This window comes from Bufo gargarizans, chromosome 3, assembly GCF_014858855.1.
Source record: "Bufo gargarizans isolate SCDJY-AF-19 chromosome 3, ASM1485885v1, whole genome shotgun sequence".
Lineage (NCBI taxonomy): Eukaryota > Metazoa > Chordata > Amphibia > Anura > Bufonidae > Bufo > Bufo gargarizans.
Window position 1 is genome coordinate 372184195 of NC_058082.1, and position 23615 is coordinate 372207809.

The 23615-nt window shown below is 44.2% G+C and overlaps 1 protein-coding gene across 2 annotated transcripts in view; it reads right to left on the reverse strand.

Moving 5' to 3' along the window:
- The window catches only part of ACACA (acetyl-CoA carboxylase alpha), a 932629-nt gene that overhangs the window by 157528 nt on the left and 751486 nt on the right, over positions 1-23615 (reverse strand). For both annotated transcript variants that reach the window (XM_044288111.1, XM_044288112.1), the window contains exons 46-47: positions 21591-21711; positions 2016-2112 (exon numbers count right to left, since the gene is read on the reverse strand). In XM_044288111.1, the coding sequence (XP_044144046.1) occupies positions 2016-2112; positions 21591-21711 (218 nt within the window). The remainder of the gene's footprint in view (positions 1-2015; positions 2113-21590; positions 21712-23615) is intronic.

Below are 23615 nucleotides of genomic sequence, written 5' to 3' on the forward strand. Positions count from 1 at the left end.
GCTAGAACCCGAGGCACCCATTCAGTGGAGACCTTAATAATTAACTTTTTTGGAAACTATGCTCCTCATGGTCTTTATTAAGGGGTGGAGTGAGCTTTTTTATGCCACAGGTATTTTGCATAAATTTAATAAGAAACAGAAAAATTCAAAAATGAAAGTTTTTCACAGATATGGCAATTCAGTGCCAAATATGTTATTCCCATCTTGCACCATCTTACACACACACACCACAACCCTTAAATTGTTAGGCGGATACTAATGGTTATGGAAATGCCAAAACCCCTGCAGGGTTCAGAATGTTATGACCACTTTTGCACTGCAAGAGTTTTTCATAGATTGGTTCACAGGCCAATCTATTTTCAGAGAATGTGGTTTTTAATTTTCTCTTAACTGAGCTATGTGATGGCTTATTTTTTGTGGGATGAGTTGCCATTATCATTGATATCACTGATTCCATTTTGATTGCTTTTTATTTCACTTTTTGGAAAGCAGGATGAAGAAAGGCAGCAATTCCACCATTGCTTTTTGGGTTTTGTTTTTACAATGTTCACTATATGGGCAAAATGACTAACTTTATTCTGATGGTAATTTCGATTATAGAGATACCAGCTGCCAGCTGCCAGTTCTAAATGTAAGACAGCTTCCTAAAACAGGCGTGGAAAATGGCAAATGAGATGGGCCTTCCCCGTCCACAATTGTAATCTGCGCCTTAAATAAGCCTAATTTAAGCATATTTCAGATTGATAAATTACCCCCCTCACGTTTGTATGTCGCCATATATCTTTTTTACTGGCAATTGCTTTGTGTGAGGGATTGTTTCTGCAGAATTATTTGATGTTTTTGATATCCTAATATTATGCTTTTTGGGAGGTGAACAAGAAATGGCTGTTTTGGCATTGTGACTGGGGCTCATAGGCTTCTACAGCTGGTAAGGCCTACTATTGGCACCCTGCGATCACATTATGGAGAGACGTTGGGGTGAGAGAGGGAGCCTCCTCCCTCTGTAAACCCCTTAGTTGCAGCCTAGCCCCTCAGAGCACTGCAGCTATCCCAACTTCTACTCTCCTGTTAAGGCCTCTTTCATAGTAACGTATGGCTATTTCAGTGTTTTGCGGTCAGTTTCTCACGGATCCGTTGTTCCATTTTTTTTTTTGTTTCCGTTGTGTTTCCGCTTCCGTTCCGTTTTTCAGTTCTGTTTTTCCGTATGGCATATACAGTAATTACATAGAAAAAATTGGGCTGGGCATAACATTTTATGCATAATAACATAATAGATGGTTCCGCAAAAACGGAACAGATACAGAATACATACGGATGCATTTCTGTACGTGTTCTGTTTTTTTGCGGACCTATTGACTTGAATGGAGCCACGGAAAGTGATTTGCGGGCAATAATAGGACATGTTCTAACTTTCAACGGAACGGAAATAGGGAAACGGAATGCATACGGAGTGCAATCCACTTTTTTTGCGGAACCATTGAAATTAATCTTTCCGTATTCAATACGCAAAAAACGGCCCGCAAAACGGAAAAAAGAAACGGTAGTGTGAAAGAGGCCTAAGTGACAGGACCAGGTATGCCCAATGTTTTTCTGCTTAGCTCTATAATGCAGTGCGTTTGCTGGTGAATCTTCAATCAGCAGCAAATCTTTAATCGGTACCTGCAACAGACTGAGATTCAGTACCATACTGTAGGATTACAGGGTCAAATAATATTGTCAGGGGAATTCAGGTCCAGCCATAAAATTCTCTTAGTGGCCCAGCCAGATTAAAGAAATATGATTTGGTTAGAGGAATAGAATAAAAGAGGAAAGGTAAGGTAACATACATTTTGCAGGTCAACTCCGAAAAAAAAAGGACAGTTGGGATGTATTCTTACAAAGGGCTATACAAGTAAAAAAATAACTGATTGCTGGTGTAAACCAGTAGATTTTTGCAGATGTGAACAGAGGGTAAACTGAAAAACAAAAAACTGTTTATGTATTTTACTATACCAACGCATAACAGGCTTACTTACCTGGCTCTGCCAACTACTACAGTTTGTGCCCATGGTTGCATTATTTCCATGAAAGATCCATGGTCAAAGAATCCACTCAACCATTGTCCTTTTTGACCTACAGAAGAAAAAAAGATAAAAGTTCTTAAACATTTGTTTCTATGTTTAGGCCCCTTTCACACGAGCGAGTATTCTGCGCGGGTGCAATGAGTGATGCGAACGCATTGTGCCCGCACTGAATCAAGACCTATTCATTTCAAAGGGTCTGTGTACAGGAGCGTTGTTTTTTCACGCAAGCATGTTCTATCTTCATCATTTTTCACGCAACTCTGGCCCCATAGAAGTGAATGGGGATGCGTGAAAAGTGCATTGCATCCGCAAGCAAGTGCTAATGAGACACGTTTTTCACGGATGGTTGCTAAGAGATGTTGTTTGTAAATCTTCAGTTTATAACGCGGTGTGAAAAACGCATCAATATTGTATTGTACCCGCGCAATAAAAACTGAACGCAATCACAGGCAAAACTGAATGAACTTGCTTGCGAAATCGCACATTTTTAACTGACCACGTCTGGACCTAATCCGTATCGCTCGCCTGCAAGGGGCCTTAACAGACCGACCCAATCTGTATTGTTCTTTCTCCTTAAAGGAACAGTTTTAGGAAAAAGCATTCTGTGAATGACATGCATGAATTTTTTTTATCTTCTTTAAAAAAAATCTGTCCCTTTTTTATTTTAGATTATTCACGTGTCATTTTGATACTGTTTTTAATGCTTCACTATTTTACTGTAACTGTTGGAAAAAATTGAATTGCTTCTTGGTAGTACAGTTAAAAATGTTATGGGGGCATGTCCTGGATCTCGAGTAACATGGCTGTGTAAAGTGAGAGCTCCTTCCTACCACAACTACAATAGAACACTTGCTAGCCAATGTGACAGTTTCCATGGGAAAGAAACAGTAGGTCTCCCTCTCAAAGACTCCTGCAAACCCTCTAGCCGACACTTTGGATGATGATACCTGGTGCACAACTGCATTGATTTGAGCCTGTACCGATGACTTCTACTGCTCCTGCCATCTTGTTAGCCTCAACTCTGCAAATCCTGCCAGTTCATCAGAACGGTTCCCTGCCACCAGGAAAGACCTTGGCTAGTGGCCTCTCTCCACTGACTGTGATATTTTACCCCAGGCAGCAGTCTGTGCTATGCCAGTGCCAATGCCATTCTGGTTCCACGAGCACACAGGTCAGTGCCACTCCCGTTCTCTTTCTGCCTTGGTCAGCTACCTGATGACTGGGATGACCCCTCAGATTTTTTCTCTGATGCATCTTTAGTGGTGACTGTACCTCGTGGCGGTTCTAAATCCTTCTTCAAGTATATACAGCACCTGACTACTAAAGCCAATTTTAAGACCTTTATTTCTGTGCTGCATGAACATGCAATATGGAAATTTCAGCGGTCAGACAGGTTCTCAAATGTATTGCAGACAGAGTGGACTCTTTGGAAGATGCTAAGGATGAGCTATGCAGATATGTCCAAATACTACAGGCCTCTGTGTCATAATCTCAGGCCTTTAAGGAGACTGTCACCTAGAAGACCTGGATAATTGAGGGTGGCATAAGAATATCAGGGTGAGAGGGCTGCCAGAGGTAACAGATACAGAGGACTTGAAAACCATTTTGGGGTCCCTGCTAGGGATGAGCGAACCCGAACTGTATAGTTCGGGTTCGTACCGAATTTTGGGGTGTCCGTGACACGGACCCGAACCCGTACATTTTCGTAAAAGTCCGAGTTCGGGTTCGGTGTTCGTCGCTTTCTTGGCGCTTTTTGAAAGGCTGCAAAGCAGCCAATCAACAAGCGTCATACTACTTGCCCCAAGAGGCCATCACAGCCATGCCTACTATTGGCATGGCTGTGATTGGCCAGAGCACCATGTGACCCAGCCTCTATTTAAGCTGGAGTCACATAGCACCGCCCGTCACTGTGCTCTGATCAGCATAGGGAGAGGTTGCGGCTGCGACAGTAGGGCGAGATTAGGCAGATTAACTCCTCCAAAGGACTTGATTAATTGATCGATCTGCAGCTGTGGATCATTGAGCTGCTGATACTCAATTGCTCACTGTTTTTAGGCTGCCCAGACCATTTGTCAGTCACTTTTTCTGGGGTGATCGGCGGCCATTTTGTGTCTTGTGGTGTGCCAGCACAAGCTGCGACCAAGTGCATTTAACCCTTAATGGTGTGGTTGTTTTTTGGCTAATTCCTACATCAGTGTGAAGCTGTCACACCAAGTGCATTTAACCAACAATAGTCTGGTTATTTTTTGGCCATATACTACATCAGGGGCAAGCTGCGCCTGTCACCAAGTGCATTTAACCCTCAATGGTGTGGTTGTTTTTTGGCTAAATCCTACATCAGGGTGAAGCTGTCACACCAAGTGCATTTAACCAGCAATAGTCTCTTTATTTTTTGGCCATAAACTACATCAGGGGCAAGCTGTCACCAAGTGCATTTAACCCTCAATGGTGTGGTTGTTTTTTGGCTAAATCCTACATCAGGGTGAAACTGTCACACCAAGTGCATTTAACCAGCAATAGTCTGTTTATTTTTTGGCCATATACTACATCAGGGGCAAGCTGCGCCTGTCACCAAGTGCATTTAACCCTCAGTAGTGTGGTTGGTCTAGCTGTCACACCAAGTGCATTTAACCATCAATAGTGTGGTTATTTTTTGGCCATATCCCAGTCTAATTCTATCAGTAAACCTATACCTGTCACCCAGCGCCTAAATACTAGGCCTCAAATTTATATCCAGCTAAATCTGTCGTTACTGCTGTACAGTTGTGGCTGGTCAAGTTATTTAGTGTCCGTCAAAGCACATTTTTTTTTCTGGGTTGATATACAATTCCCAATTTAGCAATTTCATAATTTAGTGGTTTCTGCTGTATCAGAGCTATTTGAAATCTATCCCTAAAAGGGTATATAATATTCAAGGTGCACATAGGGTCATTCTGAATAACTTCACACACACGCTACTGTGCATTTCCAAGTCTAATTCTGTCAGTAAACCTATACCTGTCACCCAGCGCCTAAATACTAGGCCTCAAATTTATATCCTGCTAAATCTGTCGTTACTGCTGTACTGTTGTGGCTGGGCAAGTTATTTAGTGTCCGTCAAAGCACAGTTTTTGTTCTGGGTTGAAATACAATTCCCAATTTAGCAATTTCCAAATTTAGTGGTTTCTGCTGTATCAGAGCTATTTGAAATCTATCCCTAAAAGGGTATATAATATTCAAGGTGCACATAGGGTCATTCTGAATAACTTCACACACACGCTACTGTGCATTTCCAAGTCTAATTCTGTCAGTAAACCTATACCTGTCACCCAGCGCCTAAATACTAGGCCTCAAATTTATATCCTGCTAAATCTGTCGTTACTGCTGTACTGTTGTGGCTGGGCAAGTTATTTAGTGTCCGTCAAAGCACATTTTTTGTTCTGGGTTGAAATACAATTCCCAATTTAGCAATTTCCTAATTTAGTGGTTTCTGCTGTATCAGGCCTACTTTAAATACATCCCTAAAAGGGTATATCAGAATCAAGGTGCTGATAGGGTCATTCTCAATAACTTCACACACACGCTACTGTGCATATCCCAGTCTAATTCTGTCCGTAAAACGTATACCTGTCACCCAGCACCTAAATACTAGGCCTCAAATTCATAGTCAGCTAAATCGGTGGTTACTGCTGTGCCTGTATTAGTGTAATACGGTACCTAAATAGATAGCCAGATAGTGTTAGGTGTCTGTAAAAAAAGGCCTGAAATTGAATTCAATACATTGGGCCAAATAATATTTTTGTTGTTGTGGTGAACGATAACAATGAGGAAAACATCTAGTAAGGGACGCGGACGTGGACATGGTCGTGGTGGTGTTAGTGGACCCTCTGGTGCTGGGAGAGGACGTGGCCGTTCTGCCACATCCACACGTCCTAGTGTACCAACTACCTCAGGTCCCAGTAGCCGCCAGAATTTACAGCGATATATGGTGGGGCCCAATGCCGTTCTATGGATGGTAAGGCCTGAGCAGGTACAGGCATTAGTCAATTGGGTGGCCGACAGTGGATCCAGCACGTTCACATTATCTCCCACCCAGTCTTCTGCAGAAAGCGCACAGATGGCGCCTGAAAACCAACCCCATCAGTCTGTCACATCACCCCCATGCATATCAGGGAAACTGATTTGCCTACTGAGGAAGGAACTACGGTTCCGAAAACGCGTCTAGTGCGAACTAGTGTGAATTGGACCCAGCTAGTGGTGCGTTATTTCTATTTCTGTCTTGGCACAAAAAGGACTTTTGCTCTTTTCTATCTAAAACCCCTCTAAAGAGCGGATGCGGTACCGGCAGCGGTTTAATCTATCAAAGGGGACTGATTTAATCACCATCCAGCAGTTCCAGTGAAGGGGAATTGAACCCCGTACCAGCGTAGCTCTGCTATACAGACCTCCGCTACTCCGACCGGCACAGGTGGATGACATCACCGACCAGGAAACCATCTCCAGGTCAGGTCACGTGAGACGCCGAGAAGGAGAAGCTGAGAGACTACCTCGTGGCAGGAGGGAGGCAGCGAACGCCGATACCAAAGAAAGCACAAAGTATTCCTTTGGATGCCTGAACCATATACCGGTGACCGCAGGGTGGATACCTTTTCAGCAACTTGTATGCAGATCACTGGCAAGTTATCTTATAAGTATCAGAGCATTGGAAAAGTTTAAATCTAATACGCTATTGACAGACACCACGCAGCACAATCAAGTGGTCTTATTATTTTTTGGAGTACTCCTATTATTTAGGTATATGCGTGAGCTCCGCATCCAAAGTACCTATTTATTTATGCTAATGAGCTGATATGCAATTAGGATATGTCTAATATTTAGTGGGCAATTTATTTTTATAATTGTTGTTTCAATAACTGTAATTTTATCAATTATAATAAATGCAAAAATACTGTGAGCCAGTCTGATCGTTTTTACAAATATTTTAGTTCTCAGTTGGTATCTGAAAGACTGGGCTCCAGTAGGTTGCTGGTGAGCTCCTCTGAATCGTCTATTGTTATATTATATCAGGGAAACTGTCTGAGCCTCAAGTTATGCAGCACTCTCTTATGCTGTTTGAAGACTCTGCTGGCAGGGTTTCCCAAGGGCATCCACCTAGCCCTTCCCCAGCGGTGGAAGACATTGAATGCACTGACGCACAACCACTTATGTTTCCTGATGATGAGGACATGGGAATACCACCTCAGCAAGTCTCTGATGATGACGAAACACAGGTGCCAACTGCTGCGTCTTTCTGCAGTGTGCAGACTGAACAGGAGGTCAGGGATCAAGACTGGGTGGAAGACGATGCAGGGGACAATGAGGTCCTAGACCCCACATGGAATGAAGGTCATGCCACTGACTTTCACAGTTCGGAGGAAGAGGCAGTGGTGAGACTGAGCCAACAGCGTAGCAAAAGAGGGAGCAGTGGGCAAAAGCAGAACACCCGCCGCCAAGAGACTCCGCCTGCTACTGACCGCCGCCATCTGGGACAGAGCACCCCAAAGGCAGCTTCAAAGAGTTCCCTGGCATGGCACTTCTTCAAACAATGTGCTGACGACAAGACCCGAGTGGTTTGCACGCTGTGCCATCAGAGCCTGAAGCGAGGCATTAACGTTCTGAACCTTAGCACAACCTGCATGACCAGGCACCTGCATGCAAAGCATGAACTGCAGTGGAGTAAACACCTTAAAACCAAGGAAGTCACTCAGGCTCCCCCTGCTACCTCTTCTGCTGCTGCCACCTCGGCCTCTTCTGCTGCTGCCGCCTCGGCCTCTTCTGCTGCTGCCGCCTCTACCTCTTCCTCCGCCTCTGGAGGAACGTTGGCACCTGCCTCCCAGCAAACAGGGGATGTACCACCAACACCACCACCACCTCCGTCACCAAGCATCTCAACCATGTCACACGGCAGCGTTCAGCTCTCCATCTCACAAACATTTGAGAGAAAGCGTAAATTCCCACCTAGCCACCCTCGATCCCTGGCCCTGAATGCAGCATTTATAAACTACTGGCCTATGAAATGCTGTCATTTAGGCTGGTGGACACAGACAGCTTCAAACAGCTCATGTCGCTTGCTGTCCCCACAGTATGTTGTTCTCAGCCGCCACTACTTCTCCAAGAGAGCCGTGCCTTCCCTGCACAACCAAGTATCCGATAAAATCAAGTGTGCACTGCGCAACGCCATCTGTAGCAAGGTCCACCTAACCACAGATACGTGGACCAGTAAGCACGGCCAGGGACGCTATATCTCCCTAACTGCACACTGGGTAAATGTAGTGGCAGCTGGGCCCCAGGCGGAGATCTGTTTGGCGCACGTCCTTCCGCCGCCAAGGATCGCAGGGCAACATTCTTTGCCTCCTGTTGCCACCTCCTCCTTCTCGGCTTCCTCCTCCTCTTCTTCCACCTGCTCATCCAGTCAGTCACACACCTTCACCACCAACTTCAGCACAGCCCGGGGTAAACGTCAGCAGGCCATTCTGAAACTTATATGTTTGGGGGACAGGCCCCACACCACACAGGAGTTGTGGCGTGGTATAGAACAACAGACCGACGAGTGGTTGCTGCCGGTGAGCCTCAAGCCCGGCCTGGTGGTGTGCGATAATGGGCGAAATCTCGTTGCAACTCTGGGTCTAGCCGGTTTGACGCACATCCCTTGCCTGGCGCATGTGCTGAATTTGGTGGTGCAGAAGTTCATTCACAACTACCCCGACATGTCAGAGCTGCTGCATAAAGTGCGGGCCGTCTGTTCGCGCTTCTGGCGTTCACATCCTGCCGCTGCCCGCCTGTCTGCGCTACAGCATAACTTCGGCCTTCCCGCTCACCGCCTCATATGCGACGGGCCCACCAGGTGGAACTTCACCTTGCACATGCTGGACAGACTGTGCGAGCAGCAGCAGGCCATAGTGGAGTTTCAGCTGCAGCACGCACGGGTCAGTCGCACTGCGGAACAGCACCACTTCACCACCAATGACTGGGCCTCCATGCGAGACCTGTGTGCCCTGTTGCGCTGTTTCGAGTACTCCACCAACATGGCCAGTGGCGATGACGCCGTTATCAGCGTTACAATACCACTTCTATGTCTCCTTGAGAAAACACTTAGGGCGATGATGGAAGAGGAGGTGGCCAGGAGGAGGAGGAGGAGGAGGAAGAGGGGTCATTTTTAGCACTTTCAGGCCAGTCTCTTTGAAGTGACTCAGAGGGAGGTTTTTTGCAACAGCAGAGGCCAGGTACAAGTGTGGCCAGCCAGGGCCCACTACTGGAGGACGAGGATGAGGAGGAGGTGGAGGAGGATGAGGATGAAGCATGGTCACAGCGGGGTGGCACCCAACGCAGCTCGGGCCCATCACTGGTGCGTGGCTGGGGGGAAAGGCAGGACGATGACGATACGCCTCCCACAGAGGACAGCTTGTCCTTACCCCTGGGCAGCCTGGCACACATGAGCGACTACATGCTGCAGTGCCTGCGCAACGACAGCAGAGTTGCCCACATTTTAACGTGTGCGGACTACTGGGTTGCCACCCTGCTGGATCCACGGTACAAAGACAATGTGCCCACCTTACTTCCTGCACTGGAGCGTGATAGGAAGATGCGCGAGTACAAGCGCATGTTGGTAGACGCGCTACTAAGAGCATTCCCAAATGTCACAGGGGAACAAGTGGAAGCCCAAGGCCAAGGCAGAGGAGGAGCAAGAGGTCGCCAAGGCAGCTGTGTCACGGCCAGCTCCTCTGAGGGCAGGGTTAGCATGGCAGAGATGTGGAAAACTTTTGTCAACACGCCACAGCTAACTGCACCACCACCTGATACGCAACGTGTTAGCAGGAGGCAACATTTCACTAACATGGTGGAACAGTACGTGTGCACACCCCTCCACGTACTGACTGATGGTTCGGCCCCATTCAACTTCTGGGTCTCTAAATTGTCCACGTGGCCAGAGCTAGCCTTTTATGCCTTGGAGGTGCTGGCCTGCCCGGCGGCCAGCGTTTTGTCTGAACGTGTATTCAGCACGGCAGGGGGCGTCATTACAGACAAACGCAGCCGCCTGTCTACAGCCAATGTGGACAAGCTGACGTTCATAAAAATGAACCAGGCATGGATCCCACAGGACCTGTCCATCCCTTGTGCAGATTAGACATTAACTACCTCCCCTTAACCATATATTATTGTACTCCAGGGCACTTCCTCATTCAATCCTATTTTTATTTTCATTTTACCATTATATTGCGAGGCTACCCAAAGTTGAATAAACCTCTCCTCTGTCTGGGTGCCGGGGCCTAAATATATGCCAATGGACTGTTCCAATGTTGGGTGACGTGAAGCCTGATTCTCTGCTATGACATGCAGACTGATTCTCTGCTGACATGAAGACAGATTCTCTGTTACGGGACCTCTCTCCTCTGCCTGGGTGCTAGGCCTAAATATATGCCAATGGTCTGTTGCAGTGGTGGCTGACGTGAAGCCTGATTCTCTGCTATGACATGCAGACTAATTCTCTGCTGACATGAAGACAGATTCTCTGTTACGGGACCTCTCTCCTCTGCCTGTGTGCTGGGCCTAAATATATGCCAATGGACTGTTGCAGTGGTGGGTGACGTGAAGCCTGATTCTCTGCTATGACATGCAGACTGATTCTCTGGTGACATGAAGACAGATTCTGTGTTATGGGACCTCTCTCCTCTGCCTGGGTGCCGGGGCCTAAATTTATGATAATGGACTGTTACAGTGGTGGGTGACATGAAGCCTGATTCTCTGCTATGATATGAAGACTGATTATCTGCTGACATGAAGCCAGATTCTGTGTTATGGGACCTCTCTCCTCTGCCTGGGTGCTGGGCCTAAATATCTGACAATGGACTGTTGCAGTGGTGGCTGACGTGAAGCCTGATTCTCTGCTATGACATGCAGACTGATTCTCTGGTGACATGAAGACAGATTCTGTGTTATGGGACCTCTCTCCTCTGCCTGGGTGCCGGGGCCTAAATTTATGATAATGGACTGTTACAGTGGTGGGTGACGTGAAGCCTGATTCTCTGCTATGACATGCAGACTAATTCTCTGCTGACATGAAGACAGATTCTCTGTTACGGGACCTCTCTCCTCTGCCTGTGTGCTGGGCTTAAATATATGCCAATGGACTGTTGCAGTGGTGGTTGACGTGAAGCCTGATTCTCTGCTATGACATGCAGACTGATTCTCTGCTGACATGAAGACAGATTCTGTGTTATGGGACCTCTCTCCTCTGCCTGGGTGCTGGGCCTAAATATCTGACAATGGACTGTTGCAGTGGTGGCTGACGTGAAGCCTGATTCTCTGCTATGACATGCAGACTGATTCTCTGGTGACATGAAGCCAGATTCTGTGTTATGGGACCTCTCTCCTCTGCCTGGGTGCCGGGGCCTAAATTTATGATAATGGACTGTTACAGTGGTGGGTGACGTGAAGCCTGATTCTCTGCTATGATATGAAGACTGATTATCTGCTGACATGAAGCCAGATTCTTAGTTATGGGACCTCTCTCCTCTGCCTGGGTGCCGGGGCCTAAATTTATGATAATGGACTGTTACAGTGGTGGGTGACGTGAAGCCTGATTCTCTGCTATGATATGAAGACTGATTATCTGCTGACATGAAGCCAGATTCTGTGTTATGGGACCTCTCTCCTCTGCCTGGGTGCCGGGGCCTAAATTTATGATAATGGACTGTTACAGTGGTGGGTGACGTGAAGCCTGATTCTATGCTATGACATGAAGACTGATTCTCTGGTGACATGAAGCCAGATTCTGTGTTATGGGACCTCTCTCCTCTGCCTGGGTGCTGGGCCTAAATATCTGACAATGGACTGTTGCAGTGGTGGCTGACGTGAAGCCTGATTCTCTGCTATGACATGCAGACTGATTCTCTGCTGACATGAAGACAGATTCTGTTATGGGACCTCTCTCCTCTGCCTGGGTGCTGGGCCTAAATATCTGACAATGGACTGTTGCAGTGGTGGCTGACGTGAAGCCTGATTCTCTGCTATGACATGCAGACTGATTCTCTGCTGACATGAAGACAGATTCTGTTATGGGACCTCTCTCCTCTGCCTGGGTGCTGGGCCTAAATATCTGACAATGGACTGTTGCAGTGGTGGCTGACGTGAAGCCTGATTCTCTGCTATGACATGCAGACTGATTCTCTGCTGACATGAAGACAGATTCTGTGTTATGGGACCTCTCTCCTCTGCCTGGGTGCCGGGGCCTAAATTTATGACAATGGACTGTTACAGTGGTGGGTGACGTGAAGCCTGATTCTCTGCTATGATATGAAGACTGATTATCTGCTGACATGAAGCCAGATTCTGTGTTATGGGACCTCTCTCCTCTGCCTGGGTGCCAGGGCCTAAATTTATGACAATGGACTGTTACAGTGGTGGCTGACGTGAAGCCTGAATCTCTGCTATGACATGAAGACAGATTCTCTGTTACGGGACTTCTCTCCTCTGCCTGGGTGCCGGGGCCTAAATATCTGAGAATGGACTGTTCCAGTGGTGGGTGACGGGAAGCCAGATTCTCTGCTATGGGACCTCTCTCCAATTGATATTGGTTAATTTTTATTTATTTTATCTTTATTTTTATTCATTTCCCTATCCACATTTGTTTGCAGGGGATTTACCTACATGTTGCTGCCTTTTGCAGCCCTCTAGCCCTTTCCTGGGCTGTTTTACAGCCTTTTTAGTGCCGAAAAGTTTGGGTCCCCATTGACTTCAATGGGGTTCGGGTTCGGGACGAAGTTCGGATCGGGTTCGGATCCCGAACCCGAACATTTCTGGGAAGTTCGGCCGAACTTCTCGAACCCGAACATCCAGGTGTCCGCTCAACTCTAGTCCCTGCCATTTTAGAGAAGCCTACTTCATGTGTTATTAAAGAGGAACTTTTACCACTACTGAGATGCCTGTTTTAATAGCTTCATGCATTCATGCATTCCTCGTGTAATAACAATTCTGGAGCATTGTCACGACCCGGGGTGGGAGAGAAACACCACACCGAGCATAGGAGGGAAGGGGGAAACAGGGAATAAGGCCTGAGAACTAGGGAAACCCTAACCAAAATCCTGACCAGTGTGAACATACCCCAAAGGTAGGCGAGTTCACACGCAGGAATACCTAGAGTCCTATCTAGCCCTATAGGAATCCACAGGCACAGAAACTATAAACCGCACAGCACAGTGGGAGAAGCAACTATAAAGCCTCATGCAGACATCCTTGGAACACGGTCACTGAGATACCTGACTGGCATTGAAGTAGCGCACTGCGTCATTGGTTGCTATGACACTGTCGCAGTACAGTAATACACTTGCATGATCTATATGAGTGTATTACTGTATAGCAGCAACCAATGACGCTGAGCGCTCCTGCAATGCCAGTTCGGTATCTCATGTGTCTGCATGAGGCTTAAATAAGGAAGATTAAATGACCCTAATAGCCACACCTGGAGGCAAGGGGTGTGGCCATTACCAGAAACAACACAGACACCTATTGATCCACAAGGACAACCAGTGTTGCCAGTCTCACAGATCTCCTGCCACTCACTGTCACAGAGACGTCCATATGTCCGTGACCACCATCTATTCTCTATGCTGCGCTATTCCTTTATTATTTCTACTAGAAGTTATGAATGAATTGCTAGCAGTCTGCAGTAAGGGTACAGAGGGGTGGCAACCAGTTGGGGGTGTGTACTTGCACAGTCTGAAAATGGAGTAACAGATTGGATAGAGTGAGTCTTTGCAGGTATAACACTCCAACTGGTTACCACCCCTCTTTTCCGTTACTGCAAACTGCTAGCAATTCATTCATAACTTCTAGTAGAAATAATAAAAGAATGGCACAACACAGAGCCATAAGAATAGATGCTCCAGAATTATGACATGGGGAATGCATGAAGCTATTAAAACAGTCATGTCACGAGCAGTGAAAGGTCCTCTTTAAGCTTGACAGATTACAATGCGCCTAAAGACCTAAAGGGTCATCCTCTACACCACGAGGTGTTATCTTTAGGGTACATGACTTTGTGCTACAAGAAATTATCATGTCCAAAGCCCGTACATAAGATCTTATTCACATGTGAGTGTTTTGGTGATTTTCAGCCAAAACCAGAAGTGAAGTCTACACAGAGATGAGGTATAATGGAAAGATTTGCACCTGTTCTGTGTTTTTGACCTGTACCTGTTTTGATTCACAATCACTGATAGAAATTACTGACCAAACACTGACTGTGTGAATAAGACCTTACGCTCTACTGGTTTTTACAGGAGCCATGATCTAATCAGACCTCTTTTTGACTGCACTTCAAAACAGACATATTCTCTGTCCCCTGTTATCCCTTTTGCTCTGCACTGGATATCTTGCCTCTGGATTTTGTGAATTAGTGATTAAATCCATCTTTAAGAAAAAAAACAACACCTCAGAGATGGACTTCGAACCAAGCTAGTTGAATATTTAACTGATAACTTAGGTTCAATAGATCTCGGACCTAATGGGAAGCCCATAAGGCTTTTTTAAGTGGCAATTGAATAGCTATAGGCACTCACCTTAAATATTATGCTTGTCTGTACCTTGGGCAGAGTAAAGAGGTATACCGCCTGCACCCAGCCATTGTTATACTGCAGCGCACTTGCTATTTCACAATGTTTTGGGGCCTCCACAAACAAAAAAACTAAAATTGTTGGCTACCTTCTCCACCTACACAGCCACATCCGCCTCCTCCTCCAGTAGGACATCTACCTCCTTGCTCAAGATGATTATTTCTTATATATCTCTTATACTCCAGCGCAATTTGTGAATTCTATTTGCTAATTTCCAATGTTTTGGGGCCTCCACAAACCCCCACAAAAATTAGTCTGGTGCATAAATGTGGGCACTGTGGTCATTTTATTGATTCCAAAACCTTTAGAACTAATTATTGGAACTCAAATTGGCTTGGTAAGCTCAGTGACCCCTGACCTACATATACAGGTGAATCCAATTATGATAAAAAGTATTTAGGGGGGTCAATTGTAAGTTTCCCTCCCCTTTTAATTTTCTCTGAAGAGTAGCAACATGGGGGGTCTCAAAACAACTCTCAAATGACGTGAAGTCAAAGATTGTTCACCATCATGGTTTAGGGGAAGGATACAGAAAGCTGTCTCAGAGATTTCAGCTGTCTGTTTCCACAGTTAGGAACACATTGAGGAAATGGAAGACCACAGGCTCAGTTCAAGTTAAGGCTCGAAGTCGCAGACCAAGAAAAATCTCGGATAGACAGAAGCGACGAATGGTGAGAACAGTCAGAGTCAACCCACAGACCAGCACCAAAGACCTACAACATCATCTTGCTGCAGATGGAGTCACTGTGCATCGTTCAACCATTCGGTGCACTTTACACAAGGAGATGCTGTATGCGAGAGGAAGCCTTTTCTCCGCCCACAGCACAAAAAGTGCCGCTTGAGGTGGGTTAAAGCACATTTGGACAAGCCAGCTTCATTTTGGAATAAGGTGCTGTGGACTGATGAAACTAAAATTGAGTTATTTGGCCATAACAAGGGTCGTTATGCATGGAGGAGAAAGAACACAGCATTCTAAGAAAAACATCTGCTACCTACAGTAAAATATGGTGGTGGTTCTATCATGCTGTGAGGCTGTGTGGCCAGTGCAGGGACTGGGAATCTTGTCAAAGTTGAGGGACGCATGGATTCCACTCAGTATCAGCAGATTCTGGAGACCAATGTCCAGGAATCTGTAACAAAGATGAAGCTGCGCAGGGGCTGGATCTTTCAACAAGACAACGACACTAAACACTGCTCAAAATCCACTAAGGCATTCATGCAGAGGAACAAGTACAACATTCTGGAATGGCCATCTGAATATAATTGAAAATCTGTGGTGTGACTTAAAGAGAGCTGTCCATGCTCGGAAGCCATCAAACCTGAATGAACTAAAGATGTTTTGTAAAGAGGAATGGTCCAAAATACCTTCAACCAGAATCCAGACTCTCATTGGAACCTACAGGAAGCGTTGAGGCTGTAATTTCTGCAAAAGGAGGATCTACTAAATATTGATTTTATTTCTTTTTTGTGGTGCCCAAATTTATGCACCTGCCTAATTTTGTTTAAACAATTATAGCACAATCTGTAAATCCAATAAACTTCATTTCACTTCTCAAATATCACTGAGTGTGTCTCCTATATGATATATTTAACTGACATTTTTTTATCGTTACAACCAATGATTTATACAGGAAAATCATGCCGATTAACAAGGTTGCCCAAACTTTTGCATCCCACTGTAGGTCACACACAGAATTAATAGACAAATACAAAAATTAAAGAAAACCCCCCACAAAAAAAGTGTTGGCTTCCTCCTCTGCCTCTACTACCTACACCGCCAGGTCTACAACTTTAACCACCTACTCCACTTGGACCTCTGCCTCCTGGTTCAAAATTAATATTTTTATATTTTTATGTATTTTAAATCCTTTCCCTATCCACATTTGTTTGCAGGGCACCTGTACTGCTCTTACCACCATGTTGGTTCCTTTTGCAGCCCTCTAGCCCTTTTTATGTGACTTTTTTACAACCATTTTTCTTTCAAATTCGAGACCACATTGACTTCAATGGAGTTTGGTGTTCGGGGTCAAGTTTAGGACCCGAACCACATTTTTTACAAAGTTTGGCCAAACCCATCAAACCCGAACATCCACCGGTCCGCTTTTCACTAGTGTTTACTTGTTCTAGAGGATTTACACTAATACTTTAAAAACTGGCTCCATACTAGCAAGCTAGTCTAAAATGTATGCATACTATCATCATTCTTAGTCAACAAGTACACTACACATACAGCAAAAGAGAAGCAACATTAAGTATTCCTGTAATTGTAAATTCACAAGATCAAGTATCATTATGAAATGCTATTATATGAACGTAATCCACGTTATAACAGTGTTATTATATTTTTATCTTACACTAACTCTGGCTTTCCTGTCACTATCTTAATTGTAAAAACACTATATGGAGGCTACTGTAACTGCTAAATAACAACAATACTAATTGCAATATTAATGATAACCTTAGTGGATACTTATATATATATATATATTTTTTTTTTTCAAAAACATATCACTCTTCATACATTCCATTATAGACATTGGGATTTTTCTTTCATGGGCATGTAGTATTCTGCAATCTCAAATTTATCATGCAAAATATTATAGAACATTAAACTTTCATACCTGTAAAATATGTCATTAAGCTGGAAAATCATTCGACAGCTTTTTTTTTTCCAATAAGATTTGAGACAAACTCTACAGTCTGCCTTGTATTCGATGAATGGCTGAATCAGCATGGTCACAGTATATAAAGTGCAACATTGTGATTAATGTTTGCTAGTTTCTATCTAATTCCTTGTATCGGACACTTTCAACAAGCTACAGCCCTGCAAACAGTCAGAGCAGAAAACAGATTCATTTGAACCCCAACCTCTGAAATCATAAGCCCAAAACCAATTAAAACAATGTCTCCAAGTGCTGTAACCTTTCCTGACTTAAAGTGGCAGGCAAGAGTGTTTTATCATGGAGAAAAAAGCCTTGTAATTACTATGTTCTACATTGCAGGCGTCTTGGCCTCAATGTACAGTGTGAGCATCCATTCAGATCCATCTTCCAATCAGGAGCTTGCGCTGCTGGTTTAGATTCTGTACCAGTGTCTCCCGTCACATTGAAGAATCTCATAGCCCTATCTTCTCTAATAAATGGCTTTAACTTTTCACCTACCAGATATCTTCTTTAACTTATCACCTGGAATCATCTGCTTTCTTAACGTCTCTACTAAATTAAAATCTGAAAGCCACCTGATTTGCAGCCTGGCTGGAGCTAGCATTTCAGACACAAAGATGAATAGTTGTGGAGGGAATGTAAAAATATCCAAATAAAGTAAACTGCGCTAATGCAGAAACCGCAAACATCTCTAACTTAAACTCTACCTTCCCGTATGAAGCACTTGTCTGCTTGAAATAAAGAAGCAAATGAACCATTAGTTAGTGCTGCCTATTTTTTCTTCATCTCAGTTTGCAAGATTTAATGACTTTATCTTTTGGATTGTGCACCACCTTGCAGTTTTTTTTTTTTTAGGTATCGAGAGGCTTGTGCAGGCACGCACCAGTGTGAACACGCATCAGCAGTGCCACCTATGATTCTTTTGCTGTTAATCTCTAACTTAAAACACTCTCTGATTCTCTCTCGCTCTCACCATTGTCCACCATATCGTCCCTTCACAATGCTGACACAGCCGTTGCAATGATTTCAGCCCTTGACTGAGGCACACCTCTCACACACACCAGACCCTGGCAAATCAATAGACAACCAGACAAAAAACCTAAGGCAAGTTACAAGAGTGGCAGAACTCTGGAAGACAACCCACTCCAAGGAAGACTTCATCTCATACAAACAAGCTACCCTCAACGTCAAGTCTGTACTCACCTCTGCTTATATAAGACTATTTCCCAGAACCCCAAATACTTGTTAAATACCTTCAAGTCTCTACTCCGTTCCTCTGATGTCCCCTCCCACACACTTCATCTACGTGGAAGACTTTGCCTCATATTTTAAAGACAAAATTTACATAAGCTGAGAAATCTTCAAGCAACAATCCCCACTACCCCTTCACACAACCACTCAGTGCTCTTTGCACCTAACCCAGTTTACCACCATCAGTTAAGAAAAGCTTAACACCTCCAAATAACACCTCACGACCTTTGCCCGATAGCCAATCCCTTTCCACCTCATCTCTAACCTCACCACTATAATCTCTGCCCTAAATCACCTCTTCATCTCGTCCTGGGATAGGAGGAAGGTTGTAATAAATCTGTGTAAAAGTGAAAAGACTGCCTGCCTATATCCTACTATTGTATGAAATAGCGTAGTCAAATATACTATTCCAGCACTTTTTCTTCCTTTGCCAGTAAATGGTATCCGCATGGACACGGAAAAATTGCAGCAAGTCCTACTCTGTTTTTGCAGACCATAATAGTGCATGACAGATTTCCTCAGAATGCACGTTGACAACATTTGGAACAACAAGGTTTTTTTCCCATCATCTCTCGTTTGTAGAGGAACCATGGATAAAAAAAATAATAAAAGGATTTTTTTTTTATTAATATGTCCTCACAATAGCAAATGTGATAAGGTAAAATAAATAAATATCCACTACTCAACTTTAAAATCCCCTGATTTGCCAGCGCTGATGTTCAAGTGGTCTCTGCCAGTGGAAATAAAACTGACTACTGCAGCCAATTACAAGTCTCAGTGACTTTGTGCTATACATTAAAGCATAACTGCTGAGATCAGTGATTGGCTGCTGTGGACCTGTGGATACACAGCAGGTTGCCACTGCAGCAACACTATTAGCAATCCTCACAGAGTGGCTGACCGGCAGTGGTGAGATCATGCCTACCTGGTCACTGTCTTTATCGGGCAACGGCCATTGTTTTTTTGCGGTCCGTTTTTCACAGATCCGTTATTCCGTTACTGAATTTTTTTCCCCTCTGATTTAAGCCTTCTTCCATTCAGTTATTCCAGAAAACATATCAGTATGGTTTACGTATGCGATACGTTTTTTGCGAATTGGAAACGGAAACAGTAACTTATTAATCACCAAACACATGAGCAACATGGGCCGGGCATAGCATTTCTTTAGTATGGATCAGCAAAATACGAATGAAATACGAATGTGTTCCGTGTGCGTTGAGTATTTTTTGCGGACCCATCGACTTGAATGGGGCCTCGGACCGTGATTTGCAGACAATAATAGGACATGCACTACTTTTTTGCGGAACAGAAATACCAAAACAGAATGCACACCGAGTACCTTCCATTGTTTTTGTGGACCCATTGAAGTGAATGGTTCCTCATACGGTCCGCAAAAAAATAAATAAAAAAAAAACTAATAGAAGAGGGAAGAAAATATGTTTGTGTGCATAAGCCCTAATGCACAGTTATCAACATCCTGACGGGCTGCGGTGGTGACTTGCAGGTGATGCAAGGGAAGCAGGTTACACTAGCGTTTAAGTTTTCTGATATTTAGTTCTGTCACAGGGGCTCAATACCGGGGGGGGGGGGGGGGGAACGCTTCAGTTTTGTCTCCATTCATTGTCAAGGGGTACAAAACGGAACAGAACAGAATGGTGTGCTCCAAAATGCATTCCGTTCCGTTTAGTTGCGTTCCCATACCGGATAGCAAACTGCAACATGTTGCATTTTGCTTTCCGTCCTGGGAAACTGATCAATGAGGACGGATCAGTTTTCTTTGCCACAATCTGCCACAATAGAAAATAGATCCGTCCTCCATTGACTTTTAATGGCGTTAATGACGGATCAGTCTTGGCAATGTTAAAGATAATACAACCGGATCCGTTCATAACGGATGCAGATGGTTGTATCATTAGTAATGGAAGAGTTTTTGCAGGACCCTGCCGGATCCAGTAAGAACGCTAGTGTGAAAGTAGCCTTAGAATAGAGGGTACTACGGACTATCGGATCTGGAGAGGCGGGGTTTTATAGGCAATTATTGGTTATATTTTATCACATTCCTTTCTATGCTAATGATATACATTACCAAAAATATGCATGCACAAGAGGGGTAGGGGAGCCGTTCAGAAATTTGCTATAGGGCCCAGCCTTTCCTAATTATGCCCGTGGTGAATACCCTTCTTAGACCTATATATCTATATTTAGATAGAAATTATATATTACAGAGGAAAGACACAATGTCACAATAGTTTCAGGGATTTTATAAAATGCGTGAAGCCCTTTAAAACAAAAACGACAATTCAGTAAAAGAAAGGCTCTGTTCACATCTGTGTTTGAGGCTCAGTTCAAAGAGTCAGTTGATTTTGACAGATAAAAACAGTGTACAGCATTGGTTTTCAGAAGGATGGATGTAATGGAACCTAAAAGACCCTCTAAAAAGTCAACGGAGTCTATTGTGCATTTTGTGTCCAACATGTTAACAGACCCATCATTGCTTGAATTCTATTTTCAGGCTTGCATGATGAAAAAAAAAAAAAACATTTTCTAAACTATTCCTAAAGCAGATATGAACATAGCCTGTGTAAATGAGAATTCATATATTCATATTTTAATGTATTGTAATTTTGCTGGATAATGGGTGGTAAAGTAGGAGGAGGATTTAACACAAGTATTAAAATTGTGACTAATCAGGACCTTTCCATACAGGTCACAAAGGTCAGACTGTTGGGGAGTGGAGAGACCAATCAGTCTAAAAATAAGGGTACTCACAATTTTCTATGTAGACATGGCCAGCCCATGTGTATGGTTATGTTCCACCGCTCTACTGGTGTACATAACACGGCTGCACTGAGATCTCAAGATGCCCTTATTAGTATAACTTTTCAGATTTTAAGAAACAAAAAATAACAAATGATAACTCATACAATTTTATATGATGAAAATATAAACATATGATCAAATAGTCATTTCACATATAAACCTACATGGGTGAGGTCGTCCAGCCAGCATCCATCTAGGATCATACGGAGCTTTGGTGGGAACAAACTCAATCTGTCTTTCAATTATATCCTTTGGAGAAATGATGGCCACAGGACTGGAAATGCACTGTTTAAAGAGGGAACAAACAGAAAATCAGCAATGTCAAATTAAAGTTATAGTATGCAAATAAATTCACAATTTGACTGCTTGGGGTTAGCAGGAAAGTGCCTGTGAAGAGACAGATCACTACAGGTAATAAGTATTCTATCATAGCGCACATCGCAGCTTGCACATCCGCAATATCCATTCCCCATAGCTCTCTGTGCTTTTATTGTGTTAAAAAAAACGGTTTCATAGATATGTGAATTAGGCAAGAAAGAAGCCCAAGGAACTGTTACTAACGTTTCCGGAGCCAAGCCACGCCCACTGTGAAGGAGCCCAGCACCGCCCGCATCCTGCTCATCTCCTCCTTGCTCCCCAACCTCACAAAGCTAGCGCATGCAGAGTGTCGGCATAGTGTTCCTTCCCTGTGCTGGCATCTGCCTCAGGGAACGAACTGCGCATGCGCTAGCTCGCACATCGCGAGATTACAGCGCTCTAGCTTTGTGACGTCGGGCAGCAAGGAGGAGATTCGCAGGATGTGGGGCGGTGTTGGGATTCTTTGCAGTGGGCATGGCTGGGCACAGAGTCAGAACACTGGATTCATCTCTTAAGCATGGAAGATATATGCAGAGGTTTGCATCACCTTGCTGTTTTTTTGAATAAAACCACTATTGGATTTTCTATATTGGCAAGTGCTGCGGATTTTTTGCATTGATCAAGCATGGAAGAGACAGGACTCATCTAAGGTTAATTTACATATCTATAAAATCCTTTTTTTTACACAGATGTGCTAGCGGCGATCTAGCAATACATGTCCTCAGCTCTATACCCAAAATCCTGATGACAGGTTCCCTTTAAAAACTGAAGCAAAATGATGTAAACTGCTGTAAAATCATTCCTCTAGTACAAGGTTATATAAAATTGTCACCAGAGCTTTTTCAGCAAATATCTTTGTAACCAAGCGTGAGTGGAAATTGCTGGTTTTACTAGGAAAGAGATAGAGAAGTTTCTGCAGTGGTGAATGGCTGTAATTACACCAACTCTTGGCTCCAGTGTCAGACTGGGGTGCCTTGGGCCCACCAGTAAAATTTATTTTGTGGGCACACCGTATGGATACATTACCTGCTCACACAGCAGCAACATGCTACCAGATGATTAAAAATGGGGTTACCTGCAGCAACTTTGAGAAGGTAGGTTCTGGAGAAAAGAGGATACTGGCAAGCTTTCCTCTATACCTAGAAGTTATCTTAGCTCTGATCGTGTCTATAATAATAAACCGGGGAGTTTCTTTAATAATCTATCAAGTTTTTTCTATAACCATAGGCAGGTTGAGGTGCTGTACATTGAATATATGTATGTAGTGCATTAAGTCTACTGTGTTATGTGCCTCTTGAGCAGGAGGTGGGAGACTAGGGGCCCACCTTGCTCAGCGGCCCACCTTGCTCAGGGGCCCACCAGGGGATTTACCTGTACCCCTGTGGGCCAGTCCAAGACTGCTTGGCTCATTGATGCCTCCACTCTACAGAGCTAGAATGTTAAGTCAGTGCTATCTGTGTTGATCTGGGCTATTAATACTGCAAACAACACGTACAGTAACTAAGATAATACATATATGTCAATCAAAATGGAGTTGGAGACTCTGATGGAGAGGTAGGGGAGGAACAGGGGTGCCCAATGGCTTGTGCCCATCCTCAGTGTACTTAACTCCATTTGCATATGGATTGAAAATACCTTTTCTGCACAATGAAACAATGGATTGGTAAATTCAGTTGTGCTACAAGGCAGTGCCCCTTGTTTCACAGTTAACTTCCTGATGTCAAATTCCCTTTAAAAGAAATTGAAAAAGTGCTAAATAATCCACAATAAGATTCAGGAGCGTGACTAGGTCAAAACAACCAGATCTTGGGACCAAGATGTTTTGTTCAGCA